This window comes from Phacochoerus africanus, chromosome 6 (genome assembly GCF_016906955.1).
Source record: "Phacochoerus africanus isolate WHEZ1 chromosome 6, ROS_Pafr_v1, whole genome shotgun sequence".
NCBI classification, from domain to species: Eukaryota; Metazoa; Chordata; class Mammalia; order Artiodactyla; family Suidae; genus Phacochoerus; species Phacochoerus africanus.
In genome coordinates, this window is record NC_062549.1 from 90141481 (window position 1) to 90156515 (window position 15035).

General features: G+C 42.0%; 1 protein-coding gene across 1 annotated transcript in view; it reads left to right on the plus strand.

Annotated features, from left to right (window-relative positions):
* Positions 1-13440, plus strand: part of SLAMF1 (signaling lymphocytic activation molecule family member 1) — a 36736-nt gene extending 23296 nt beyond the window's left edge. Inside the window, exons 4-7 of the mRNA XM_047784147.1 lie at positions 797-895; positions 4883-4956; positions 10234-10326; positions 12754-13440. Of these exons, the coding sequence (XP_047640103.1) occupies positions 797-895; positions 4883-4956; positions 10234-10326; positions 12754-12804 (317 nt within the window). The 3' untranslated portion in view covers positions 12805-13440. The remainder of the gene's footprint in view (positions 1-796; positions 896-4882; positions 4957-10233; positions 10327-12753) is intronic.
* The last annotated feature ends 1595 nt before the right edge of the window (positions 13441-15035 follow it).

Genomic DNA, 15035 nt, shown 5'->3' on the forward strand with positions numbered 1-15035 from the left:
TGTCTTATTTACTAGGGCAAGAGGTCTCAACCACTGTTTTCCAAAGAGCTGCTGCTGGTTCAGAAGGCTTTGGTAAAGCGGGCAAAAGGGAAAAAGCAATGAAAAGTGGATCTCTGGGTGTCAGTAATATTAGTGCTAATATTAAACACAGGAATGATTCAGAGGAAAACGAGATGCTTTTCTTTCAGTTCAGGTCCAGTGGGCTCAATACAGCTATTTGCATGGAAGGGCAATAATAGCACTATTATGTCTATTTTTTAAAACACAAAAGTAGATCTTTCTACCCCCCCCTTCCCCGCCCCCAGCATCTCATGAGAATGGTGTTGGGAGTAGGAAGACAGCCTGTGGAGCCACCATGTTCCTTTCACCAAAATGAATATAGCACACGTGAGAGACTTAAAAACAGAGACTCTGGGCCGAGAAGTTGATTTAGAAAAAAACAAAGATAAGTTTACTTTTAGTCATGTAGTAAAATGTCGACGGTGAAGTGAGAATATAGTGGTTACATTCAAGAATCTTGACAGAAATTAAGAGTATGAAAGTCAAATACAGTGAGAGAAATCGGGATAAGAAAACAGATCTGGAACTCTTCAGTGGTCTAAAACTGATCTTTAAAACCATGAGAACAAACGTCTCCTCGAGAAAGAACGTAGGTAGAAAACACGAGGCTAGGTCTCCCCACTTGTGCGTGGGAGGCTTTTTGAGCTCACAGCACTTTGGAGTTTGCCCTTTGACTGTTTTATTTATTTATTTATTTATTTATTTATTTATTTATTTATTTTATTTTTCTTTTCAGAATCAAGACAATGGGGACTGTATGTTGGGCTGCTCTTAGGGGGCATCATCGGTGTCATCATGATTCTCCAAGTGGTAATACTCCTGTTGAGAAGAAGAGGTAGGTGTCTGACAATAAAGAGATCCTTATCAGACTCTGTGGTAAGCAGGGGACCTCTCACCCTGAGCACTTGCTCTCAACACTGGTTTTCTGCAGGGAGCGCCTTTGCAAAAACACTAGATAAACATATCCTGGGACCTTGCTCAATTCAGTCTAATTCTACGTGTCTTGCTTTATCCCCCATACGAGGCTAAGGGGATAAAAAGAGAGATGAGCCATAGGTAGCTAACAGGGGAGATATTACACAGATAATTTAAATTCATATGACTAATGCTGCAGCAGAATTAGATTAGATGCTGAAGGGGTCCAGATAAGAACCCTAAAATATTCACTAGGAGCAGAATTCAGAAGACTCTTGGATCTTGTTCAAGAAAAGTTATAACTGGAGTTCCTGTTGTGGCTCAGTGGTTAACAAATCTGACTAGGAACCATGAGGTTGTGGGTTCAGTCCCTGGCCTTGCTCAGTGGGTTAAGGATCCGGCGTTGCCGTGAGCTGTGGTGTAGGTAGCAGATGCAGCTCAGATCCCATGTTGCTGAGGCTGTGGTGTAGGCCAGTGGCCACAGCTCCGATTGGACCCCTAGCCTAGGAACCTCCATATGCTGCAGGTGCAGCTCTAGAAAAGGCAAAAAACAAATGAACAAAAAAAACAAACAAAAAAGAAAAGTTATAACTATGACCAATGAAAAGGACAATTATAATAAGATGTTTTTATTACCCAAGGATTGAAATCTTTCTATAAATTTCTTTTTGTCCTTATGCTATCTTTCTGAGGAAGGAAGGGTGTAGGTGTTTTGTGTCACTTAGCAATGGGGTAACCAAGGCACGGAGAGGCTAAGTGACTCCTGCAAGGTCACTTACTGGTTAGTAAGTTAATTAGGACTGTAACTGGATGTTCCAACTACTAGGGTGTCTTCTTCCAGGAAGGCCCACGAGTCATCAGAGGAGAGCAGAGGGAACTTGCTTTACTAAGATTTTAGCACAAATTCTGACTCGCCTTGGAAAAGTGTGCAAGCCATAAGGTGACTTAAAGCCAGACTAAATAGTTATGGAAAGTCGCCCAGGGTAGACTGAAACCATTAAGATCCAATTACTCCCTGGCAGTTTAAATGCCTAGAGTCAGTATCTCCTGGCCTCTCCTCCAAGTTGTCCTATGATTCAGTATCTCAGGGCGATGTCCTCTCAGCCACACTCTCCACCATCCACCCACACTAGAACCAGAAGGTCTTGCTCCCTGATCAGGACAGACCCCCTGGGCTGGTCTTCTCACCGAGAGGGTGGAACGTGATCCTCGCACCAGCAACCTGATGCCCGATCTCATTCTCAAGTAGATCAGTGTTCTCCACCTATAACCTCCTTGGAAAAGCCCTTACCTCAGCACTCTGATGTTGGTTTTGCTTATATAAGAAAATCTAGATCACAGCAAGCCGCCTACTTTGTCTCATTTCCTCCACCTAAGAGGTAGCTGGGGAGGAGATGGGGGTGGAGCTATTTAGACAGAAATCATGAAGAGAGCCTATGGGGATGGGGGCAGGGCAACCACATTTGAACTATAAGGAAGCAGTGAAGAACCAGTGATAGAAAACTGAGATTAACATACCTGCATTAACCCTGCTGGTGAAGGTCCTTGGATCCTAACCCACACTCTTTCCTTATCTACATTCTGCTCATCACGTGGTTGTCGCTGAAGGGACTAGTGCTCCCCAATCCGCCACAATTCCCTACCACTTTTCCCAACACGTATGCCCATCCTGATCTAATCGCCATGTATTCCTTGTAAACCAAGAACACACAAAACCCAGCCTCGAACCTGTGGGCAAAACCTGTACTTAATTGCCGTATCCTCTGCAAGACTTTGCTCAAGAGATTCTTCTAATGGTATCATCTCCAGAATGCAGCCTGTCTCTGAAGGTTTTCAAATGGACTCTAGCAATTTCGACTTCAGCATTAGATGAACTTACATTCAAATGGAAACTTTGCCACTAACAAGCTCTGTGACCAAACAAACAATTTAACTTCTCCTCTGCAAAGTGGGGATATTATGTGCTTCATGGTATTGTTGTGGGGATCCATGAGTCAACACACAGAAAACACCGAACACAGTGGCTCTCGTGGATAGGTGGTGGATGATAGATAGATAAATAGATGGATAGATACATATATACATGCATGTATACACAGAAAGACAAATCTCTTCATGTAGGAAAGTTAAAACATCAATATTTAAGTCCTACTGCCAGCAGAGGGCAGCACTGGAAGGATCTGGGAATAGGCTCTGTGGCAAATGTAAGCACTTGGAGTTAAGGTAACATAAGACAACTTTATGACCCAGATGACAGCTGAAAAGGACATTAGACAGGCCTCGCTTTGGTTTTACAGTTATGGCAAAAGAAGAGACCCATTGAGATGACATGTGATGTCTAACACTACACAGCTAAGGTAGATGCCCCAGTTCTAAGGCCAAGACTTTTTCATTAGATCCTGAGGCCTCACAGACTCAAGCTGAGTTGAGCTGTCTCCTGAACATCTATTCTTGCACTGAGGGAAAAAAAAAAAGTATGAGACTAGATCATCTTGATCCAGCAGTTTTTTTGAGAAGCAATGTTCAGCCTTAATTTTTCTATTTGCCTGACCGTTTCAGACTGTCCCTTCAGTTGTAATTTTCAACTTGAGCTGACCTGAAAGACTGAAAGTCCTTAAGGACTGAGGTCTGTTCTCTACAGTATTTGTTCCCTACACCACCTAAGACAGTGCTAGGCAGATGCTTCTAACTGTGTAAATACTCATGGATTTGAACCAAAAGGATACATTTCATAGAATTTCATCTGCAACCCCTCTGTTTGCTCCTCTCACCACCCCAATCCCTATCTTCCATTCTATACACACACGTACACAGACTCTCTCTCTCTTTCCTCAGCCAGTTGTCAGCCTTACCAAGACCAGGCAGGCACTCCATGTCTACAGGAAAAATCACACATTGGCTTCTTCTTCTTCTTTTTTTTTTTTTTCTTCTTGCTGCACCTATGGCCTATGGAGTTTCCAGGTTAGGGGTTAAATCAGAGCCACAGCTGAGGCCTACACCACAGCCGCAACAACACAGGATCCGAGCCATGTCTGTGACTTACACCACAGCTCACGTCAATACCAGATCCCCAACTCACTGAGTGAGGCCAGGGACTGAGTCTGCGTCCTCATGGATGCCAGTCAGATTCGTTTCCTCTGAGCCAAGACAGGAACTCCACATTGGCTTCTTTGAATTCTTTGAGCTTCTGTGGTGGCTGCCCATTATTTCTTCCCCAAAGATCACACTATCATGGAGCACATTTTAAGTGGTTAAATTATGTGGTGTTATAATTAGCCTACCCTAAGTTCTTTGTGTGATTTCCTCTGGGCCAAGCCTCCCTTACCTCTCTCCGCACTTTGTAATAGTCCCAAAACAGGCCTCCCTGCTTCCTTCTGTTCCTTTCCCTCTATTCTTCTCACTGTTGTGTGATGCACATGAAGAATACCATGAAACATTAGAAGGAATGAGATAAATCTACTGCACTAGCGTGGAAAATGTCCTCACATATCATAAGTGAAAAAGTCATGTTAGAGAGAAGTGTGAATGGAAAGACCTCATTTGCATATGAAAATATCTGTATATGTAGAGCAAGTGTCCAGAACTGCACTGTCTAATAGAGTAGTCACAATACTATGTGCCAGGCACTGTTTTAAGCACTTTACAAGTAATAGTTCATATAATCATCACAACATCCCTGTGAGGCAGGTATTTCCATCCCGTTTTACAGATAGGGAAATCAGCTCAGAAAGATCAAGTTCACCAACCTAATGTCATATGACAAATGTGCAGGGGGATTCAGGGCTTGTTCCTGTGGTAGTCCTGGAGGAGGTGGGTATGCAGTACAGGGTAAAGACCAGACAAATCTGAGCAGAGATTTCACGTTGGAGACCAGAGGGAGATAACTACTGTGGTTTCTTTTCCCCAGGTAAAGCCAACAATTACCAGCCAGCAATGGAAGCAAAAAGCCTTACTATCTATGCCCAAGTCCAGAAACCAGGTGTAAGTTCTGTACTTTCTTTGTCTGGGGTGTATCTGTCATGTTTCCCATGGAGTCCCTGGCCAGTCAGTTCATTCTGCATGTCTGACATTCTTGGTTCTACATGGGTTCTGGAGCAGAGGAAATTAGGAAAGCAGAAGTCAAGATCAAGGGCTCTGTAAAAGGACATCAAACTTCAGTGACAGATGGGACTATTTATTACTTGAAATAATGAGAAACACTGGGTAATTTTCTGACCATCTGTTTCTTCATAGGAAAAAAATGAAGAAGCTAGAAACACGTGATTTATGACTCCTTCCAGCTCTGGCATTCTAGGAGTCTATGGTTCTATGTTATCAAACTCTCTCCCTCTTTAGGGAAGAGGGTGCAGGCTTGAGGAGAGAGGGAAAGGCTGAGAAAGGCTATTATATAACATAGTTTAGGAATTGGTCTGATCTAAGCTTGGGAGTTGGCAAACACTAAAGAGACAGGAAGGGGGATCTTGAGGATTCTGTCTAAAGAGTGATTAAAGAGACGGGAGATGGTATATAGGCTGGCAATGAAAGAAAGCAAACCTGCAATGGAGTGATGGTTAGACTAAGACAAAAGAGAAGGATAAAAAAACTGAGTTCCCACTGTGGCTCAGCAGGTTAAAAACCTAACCAGTGTCCCTGAGAGTGCAGGTTCAATCCCTGGCCTCGTTCAGTGGGTTAAGGATCCAGCATTGCCACACACCGTGGTATAAGTTGAAGAAATCAACTGGGATCTCACATTGCTGTGGCTGTGAGAACAGCCTGGGAACTTCCATATGCTGCGGGTACAGCCCTAAAAGAAAGAAAACCAACTAGAGTCATGATGAAGTTGAGGAGCAGATATATTAGAAGTAAGAGGGAGGCTAAAAGAATTATGGTTAGATATGAAAATATTTTAGTTTTTCAGACATGAAGGCAATTCTAGGTGATGTATAGGCCAGAATCTGGCCATTCAGGGTGTAGGGAAGGTAAATTCTTGAGTAAAGGATGTGGCGGTAAAGGCAGTTTTGATTAGCACCTAGGAAAATAGCATCGTATAACAGTAAATGCATTTCTGATAACCAGAGATAAACTCGTGAACAAAGCTCTTCTTTCTGCTGTCCCCTAGTGGCCTGGAGGGTTTATTACACAGGCCATGACCGTAGTTGAGAACTAAACTCTGTTAAATATATGCGAGTCCCAGGAGCAACCTCCTTTACATTTACACAGTTAGGTAATCAGGCTCAACTTTACCATGGTGCCTTCCCAATCTATTCTATCCCATGCTGCTAACAGCTCTATTGCTCCTGTAAAGAACACCCATACCAAAAAGTGCACGGTGTATAAATGACAGGTCATTGAATTATCCCATCTCGACATCTAGTAAAGTAAGTCTCCCCTTCTTGTTTTTCTTCAAGAGTTTTTAGCTATTCTTGTCCCTTTGTACTTTCTTATGTATTTTAGCTTCAGCTTCTCAAGTATTACAAAAAGAAAAAAATCCTAATTGGATTGCATTGAATCTATAGATCTATATGAGGAGAAGTTATGTCTTTCAGTATTGAGTCCTCTAGAACTATAAAAACTACTCTCCAGTTTAAGGAACAGGACATTGTCTGCACCCCTGAAGACCTCTTTATGCCTCTCCCAATTAGTCTATTCTCTCTCCTCCCCAAGGATTTCCCAGCCTGACTTCTGAAAAGATAGTTTCATTCCTCTCTCCCTCCCTCTCCCCTCACTCTCTCTCTCTATCAAACTTGATAAAAATGGAATCCTAGAGTATTTTTCCTCCTGTGTCTGGTTTCTTTTGCTCAGTATTACCTTTATAAGATTCATGCATGTCTTTGTGGTTATATATAATGCATTTATTTTCATAGCTTTATGGAATATCAATGTATGCATATACTAGAGTTTATTTATGCAGTTGACTATTAATGGACATTTGGGTTACTTCCAGTTTGAGACTATTATGAAAACTACAGCTATGAACATTTGTATGTGAACTTATTGGTAGATATGTGCACATATTTGTCAGGCATATGCCTGGAGGTAGACTTGCTGAATCATAGACTATTCATATCTTCAAATCAATTAGATAAGGCCAAAGTGATTTTCAAAGAGGGTGTACCAACGTACTTTTCTACAACTACTTATAAGAGTTTCAGTCATTACACATTCTAATCAAAACTTGATATCATGGGTCTTTTAAATTTTGGTCGTTCTGTTAGATGTGTCTTTTTATAGTTTTTTTTTTTTTTTGCATTCCTCTAATTAGTAAGGAAGTTGAACAACTTTTCATATGTTTATTGGCCACATTAATATCCTCCTTCTTAAAATGCCTCTTAAATCTCTTGCCCATTTTCTTTTGATTTTCAGTCTGTTTGGGGGAGATTATTGTAAGATCTTTAAGTATTTTTCACTTTTTGGCAGTTATTTGTTAGCAAATACTTTCACCTATCCTGTGGCTTTCCACTGCAATTTCTCGGAGATACCTTTGGATAAAGAAAAGTTCTCCATTTTTGCATAGAAGAATTTAGTAATGTCTTCTTTTGTAGATAGCACTTTCTGTGTTCTGTTTGAGAAATCTTTCCCTACTTCAGGTATGAAGATATTCTTTCATCATCTTTTAAAAATTGTGTAGTTTCTCTTTTACATTTATATCTGTTATGTACCTAAAAATGATTTTTTTGAGTGTGGTGTGAGATGGGTCATGTTTTGTTTTTTTACATATGGACATCCTATTGACTGTATTTAATAGATTGTCCTTGCCCCACTGCAATGCCACTTTTCATCATAAGTCGAGGGTCTGTACATGTGTGGATCTATTTTGAAGTTCTCTGTTGTGCTCCATTGGTCTATTTACACTTGCACCAGTACCATACTGTCTCTACAAATCTGTGATTATAGATTTATTACAAGTTTGTTAGCTGGTAAAATGAGTCTTTTCACTTGTTCTTCTTCTAGTTTTTGGCCATTTTTAGTCCTTTACATTTTCACATATATTTTAGATTCAGTTTGTCAAGATCCTCCTTAAAATCTTGCTGTAATTTTAATTAGAACTGCATTGATCAATTTGAGGAGACCACATATATTTATAATATTGAGTCTTTCAACTCACAAAATGATATATCCTTTCCTTTATTTAGATCTTCTTTAATTTCACCCAATTACTGCCTAAATTATCTTCTGCAACATTACCTCCAAAGTGCTGGCTATCTTGTTTTTACTAAAAAATTATAGTGTGTGAACAAGTAACATCAGCATTACCTGGGACCTAATTAGAAATGTAAAATCTCAGGCTCTGTCCCAGATCTTCTGAAATAGAACTAGCCCTCTGACAAGATCCCTGGGTAATTCACATGCACATTAAAATATGAGAAGCTCCGCTCTACCGCAAACACTTGCAGTAATGGGGAATTCCCTGTCTCTCAAGGCAATTCATCCCACATCTGAGCACCTCTTGCTATTAGAAAGACCTTCATTATATTGAACCAAAATATTTCCCTAAAAATTTCAACCTTGGTTTAAAGCTGAAGGAGTCTGCAGAACAAATCTAATTCCTCTCCTACATGGCAATCCATCAAATATATGAAGAAAAAATCATGTCCCACCTTCAGTCTTCTTTCCTCTAGTAATCTTTTCTAATTCTTTACCTCTCCCGTCAGATGACAAGATTTCAAGTTCCCTCCCATTAAAAATCCATGTGCTACACACACACATACACACACACACACACAGTGGAACACTACTCAGCCATTAAAAGATAACAAAATAATGCCATTCACAGCAACATGGATGTAACTAGAGATTCTCATACTAAGTGAAGGAAGTCAGAAAGAGAAAGACAAATGCCATATGATATGACTTATATGTGGAATCTAAAATACGGCACAAATGAACCTGTCTATAAAACAGAAACAGACTCACAAACTTGTGGTTGCCAAGGGAGTGGGGGCCCTGGGAGTTTGGGGTTAGCAAACTATTATATTTAGAATGGATAGGCAATAAGGTCCTACTGTATAGCACAGGGAACTATATCTAGTCTCTTGGGATAGACCATGATGGAAGATAATATAAGAAAGGGAATGTGTGTGTGTACATATATACACACATATATAAATATGACTGGGTCACTTTACTGTACAACAGGAATTGGCAAAGCATTGTAAATCAACTATACTTCAACAAAACCTTTAAAAATGGGGGGTGTGTGCTTCAGTTTTAAGTCTTGCTCTGTGTCCAGGGAAAGCAGAGAGTAGCATTATCCTACACCAGTGCCCCCATGTGTGTTGGAAGGACGACACTTTCCAGGGACTTCACTTTAGAGGGATATGGTCTCAACTTGCCCTACATTGACTTCTTCCTGGTACTGTGGATTTTAATTCATGCTATGTAACCCCAGGAAACATCGACTGAAGGTTTCTAATGTGCCCAGCACTGTTTTGTGAGGAATGCAAAAAAATATACGTAGGCTATTATCTCAAGAAATGGAGGGTCTGTTTGGAGACGTGAAAGTATATTGGAGTGTTTTAAATACAGTATAGAGTTAAGTGCTGTAACATGTGAATCATACTTTAAGTACCTGAAGAATTGAGGTTAAAGGAGAAGTCATATAAGTTAGGGTAAGCAAAGAAGAATAGTAGGATGGGATGAATATGCAATTTAAGTTAAAATGCTGGCTTTGATACTTCTTGCATATGCACATTAGGAAAGTACTAAATCTTTCTGGGCTTCAGCCTCTTCCTGTGTAGAATGGGAGTAACAGTATTTAACATATAGAGTGGTTTTGATACAAATGAGAAGATGTATGTGAAGAACTGGGTAAACTTTAACCCACTTGCTCATGTGTGGTTATTATTAAGTTCAATATTGGGGCAGGAAAGAGAAATGATGCAAAACCATGTTAGAGTCAGACACAGCAGGACCTCTGCAGGTTTGGGGTGATATGAGTGAGACTAAAACACTATAAAAATCCCATTCCCTGTGGCTGCCCGTGTTCAGTTCACTCTGAGGAAGACCTTTAAAACATCTAGGAAGTGATAATGATGAGTCAGCCCTTCTCTCAAGGCTGTGTGTTCCAAGATGACACTTGGGGAGTCTATGCAAAGCCCAGAGAATTGGGCTCCAGGGAATTCAGGGGTGAATTTTCACCTTGGAAGGAGGCTGGACCAAGTGACTCCAAGGAGCTTTCTAACTCAAAGCTTCTTGATTCTGGGCTTCTCCATAGGGAGAGTTGGATGGGAAATCACTCTCTGCTCAGCTAATCTCCTGCTTTCTTTGCTCTCCTTGTAGTCTTTTCAGAAGAAACCTGACCCCCTGCCAGCTCAGGACCCCTGCACCACCATTTATGTTGCTGCCACAGAGCCCATCCCAGAGCCCGTCCAGGTGAGGCATCTTTCTGTGTCTCCTCTCTATAGAGCGGTTACCGGTGGAGGTGGGGAGGTAGAAACTGTCTAGAGCTGATGTGGAACAGAGTTCTAAAACAGAGAAGGCAGACCCGAGCAAGGAGTTAGCAAGAAGCATCTGGCTGCTCACATGGGTCCCAGCTCGTTCTCTGCTCACCACTGTTTCTCTGAGCATTGTCCAAAGACTACATCAGGATGAACTGGCATATTTGTTAAAAAAATTAAGATTCCTGGGGGCTTCCATCTAGGATTCTGTTCCATCAGAATGTCTATGGTGAGTAACCAGGCATCTACACATTAAAAAAACAACATCCAGGAGTTCTTGTCATGGCCCAGTGGTTAGCAAACCCAACTAGCATCCATGAGGACACAGGTTCGATCCCTGGCCTCACTCAGTGGGTTAAGGATCGGGTGTTGCTATGAGCTGTGGTGTAGGTTGCAGATGCGGTTTGGATCTGACGTTGCTGTGGCTCTGGTGTATGCTGGCGGCGATTGCTCTGATTAGACCCCTAGCCTGGGAACCTCCATGTGCCACTGGAGTGGCCCCCCAAAAAAAATTTTTTTAAAGACAAAAAATATTAAAAAATAAAATTAAAAAATTAAAAAACAACATCCTTCATGTGAACCTGACGCGTATTTAGGTTTGGGAATGGCATCTTGAGTCTAGGAGTTCTCAGTCCATCTGCATAACAGAATCAAAATGCTCATGCTTAGTATCCTTTCGACCCCATTTAATCAGAGCATTTAGGAGTGGAGCTCTGCCTGGGAGTAAAGCCTAGAAGAGAGGACGATGTACAGCCCAAAAGGAGCCTCCTCTGTTCTCCCCTTTGGCAAGATCAGCATGGACTAAAGTTTACTTGACAGGACTTTTTGCTTTTACTAAATAAACAAAGTAAATTCTGGGCTGGAATCTTGGCTCCAGTTGGGCTCTGATAAAAAGGATTTTAGGAGTTCCTGTTGTGGCTCAACATTAACAAACCCGACTAAGATACATGAAGACATGGGTTTGATCCCTGGCCTTGCTCAGTGGGTTAAGGAACCCACATTGCTGTGAGCTGTGGTGTAGGTTGTGGATGCGGCTGTGGTATAGGTGGGCAGCTGCAGCTCCAATTTGACCCCTAGCCTGGGAACTTCCATATCCTGTGGGTGGGGCTCTAAAAATTAATTAATTAATTAATTAATTAAAAGCATTTTAGGAGACAGTGGAGGAGGAAAAGGCCACAGAAATGCCTGCCTTTATTTATCTTCCTCAAAGCTCCTACCTTGCACGTACCCAGCCAGGCCTGGGGAGATGTTCTGTCTTCATCCTGAGGTCTATTCACAGACCACTCTCCCATCCAAAGAAAAGTAAAAACACACATCTGACTTTAAAAGCTTTAAAAATTAATGTAGATGCAAATGAGGGCCTACTCTATAGCACAGGGAGCTATATCCAGTTTCTTGGGATAGAACATGATGGAAGATAGCATGAGAAAAAGAATATATAGATATATGAATGACTGGGTCACTTTACTGTACAGCAGAAATTGGCACAACATCATAAATCAACTACACTTTAATAAAAGATAAATGATCTTTTTAAAAAAATTTAAAGTAGGAGTTCCCATTGTGGCTCAGCAGTAACAAACCCAACTAGTATTCATGAGGATGTGGGATTGATTCCTGGCCTCGCTCAGTGGGTGAAGGATCTGGCATTGCTGTGAGCTGTGGTGTAGGTTGCAGACACAGCTCAGATCCAGTATTGCTGTGGCTTTGGTGTAGACTGGCATCTGCAGCTCCCGTTCAACACCTAGCCTGGGAACTTCCATATGCTGCAGGTGCAGCCCTAATAAATAAATAAATTAATAAAGAGTAATTTTAAAACAATCATTATTTATAATGATGTTTTCTTGGGGAAGAAACACAACACTCTGTGTATTTCATATTTTATAGCAAAACCTAAATTCCCCTATTCCTGTCTCTTTCTCTGACTCTTGAATCTCCTCTCCCTACAACAGATTTTCATCCACAATCTTCATCTCCTCTCCATTCCCCTCTCCTACCTGAACCCCTTCTTTCTTCTCCCTTTGGGTCTCACTAACCCTTTTTTTAAAGCCCTGTAATTTAGAACTCTCTTGGCTTCCCTAAACTGAGCGGGGGTCTCAGATAACTGGGCCAGGTCTCCCAGTCTCCCCGAAGGCATGTGTATGCTTGAAGGGAGCTGCAGCCCATCCTGTGGGCAAGCAGGCAGTCTGGGGACCTGAGAGTTGCCTCCAACAACCCCCAGCTGGGACAGACCCTGAGCAAGTTCCTATGCTATGTGATTCTTGAGACCCTTTCCCTTTCCTAAGCATCACTGTTTCTATGTGTAGCCTGTGAACCTAGTGCTGGTCCTTCCACTCACAGACTCTTTCTGTTTTGCCCCCAGGAATCAAGCTCCATCACAGTCTATGCCAGCGTGACTCTTCCGGAGAGCTGACACCACAGACCCAGTGAAGGGACTTTCTGAAGGAATAGGGAGGAGCCAAGATAAACACCGATCTTGGCCCCAGGTCACAAGTTTCTTGTGACAGCTACACATCTGTACTCTTCTCGGATCAACTCCCTGCTGATGTGTCTTCCACATCCATCTGTGACATGGATAAGGAAGGGAGGTTTCTCAAGCACTTAGCCTGCTCTGCAAGGGACACAGGCTCAGAACAGAGAGCTACTTGGTCTAGCTTTCCATCTCAGTAGTGCAGCAGACGAAATGGATAATATGGGTCCAGCTAGTACAGAACTTCAGAGGCCTTGCTCTTTGCTGCGATTGGATAATAAAAGCCAAAGGCAGAAAGCCAGGACAGGACATCTAGCACCTATCTCAGACAGCTGACTACCTGTCACAAAGTCTGGGACAGCTTACTCTGGCTGCCTGTACCCGGTCGGGCAGCTGCTCCCGATCACCATGCAGACTTGATCGAGGCTCTGTGCCTCAGTTTCTCTCTCTGGACAGGTAATGAAGGGGGAATTCCTCATTGTATGTAAAACACTCTGACATTATTCTATAAAAGAAGCTAATAGAGTATTTTATTTGTAAAACCAGGAAACTAAAGAGTCAATAAACTGAAAAATATGACTTTGAGATCTCTGAGCTTTGACGAATGGAATGAAACAAATCTGAGATTCTTAAAAGGATAGTTCCGTGTAAGCGGCATTCAGATTTAAAGAAAAGTGGCCAGTGTCCGGTGATGCTGTGACAAAGGATCTTGGGATAATGAAAACTTGTCCCGGAGTGATTTTTCATTTCCCAAAATGATTTTAATTTCTGGTTATCTATTTACTCCATTGAAGAACAAACCTGCAGCCTCAGTTAAGACTCTCCAAAGAGGAGTTCCCGTCATGGCGCAGTGGTTAACGAATCCGACTAGGAACCATGAGGTTGCGGGTTCGGTCCCTGCCCTTGCTCAGTGGGTTAACGATCTGGCGTTGCCGTGAGCTGTGGTGTAGGTTGCAGACGAGGCTCGGATCCCGCATTGCTGTGGCTCTGGCGTAGGCCGGCGGCTACAGCTCCGATTAGACCCCTAGCCTGGGAACCTCCATATGCCGCGGGAGCAGCCCAAGAAATAGCAAAAAGACAAAAAAAAAAAAAGACTCTCCAAAGAGATCCTGAGCTCATTTTACATCCGTGGCCTATGTCTTTAAGGTCTGTACCAGGCACTTCTTTATCTTTGCATACCTCCCCTTACCACTAAATTTATCCTGAAATAGAAAATTGACATATTTTGGCTCAACAGCTTCAAGTAATCGAATGTTTAATAACTTAAATTGTTGGCTACAGACAGAAAGAGTCTCGTCTGGTAAAGTCCTACTTTCCTTCTCTTCTCTGCTTTCAGAGCAGCTCTTCTTCTATTGAAGCACATCTTCTGTCTGATAGGGTCTTGTATGACCTTAGCGAACACTTTAAGAAATCACCAACTGTCTGGAGTTACCATCATGGCTCAGTGGTAATTAATCCAACTAGTTTCCATGAGGACACAGATTTGATCCCTGGCCTCACTCAGTGGGTGAAGGATCCGGTGTTGCTGTGGCTGTGGTGTAGGCCGGCAGCTACAGCTCTGATTTGAATCCCTAGTCTGGGAACTTACATATGCCACAAGTGCAGCCCTAAAGAAGACACAGGAAAGAAAGAGAGAAAGAAAGAAAGAGAGAAAGAAAGAAAGAGAGAAAGAGAGAAAGAAAGAAAGAAAGAAAGAAAGAAAGAAAGAAAGAAAGAAAGAAAAGAAAGGAGGAGGAAGAAGGAAAGGAAGGACGGAAGGAAGGTAAGGAAGGAAGGAAGGAAGGACGAGGAGGAGAGAGAGAGGAGATGAGAGAGAGAGAAAGGACAGAAAGAAAAGGAAAGAAAGAAAGAAGAAAGAAGAACGAACAGAAAGAAAAGACTAAAGGAGAAGAAAGAAAACAGAAAGAAGTAAAGAAGGAAGGGGAAGGAAAGAAGGAAGAAAGGAGGAAAGGAGGGAGGGAGGGAAGGAAAAGGAAAGGAAAGAAGGAAGAAATCACCGACTATCTTACAACTGTATAACAAGGTTCACCAACTTTCCAGCCCAAAACTCTGAGGCCCTTACAGCCTTGTACCCTACTCCTTCTATTCAATCAATTCATATTTATTTCTGTTGTTCAATGCATCCCATTTCCTGGAACAAATTCCAATAATATGCTCATTTGCAATGAACAGAA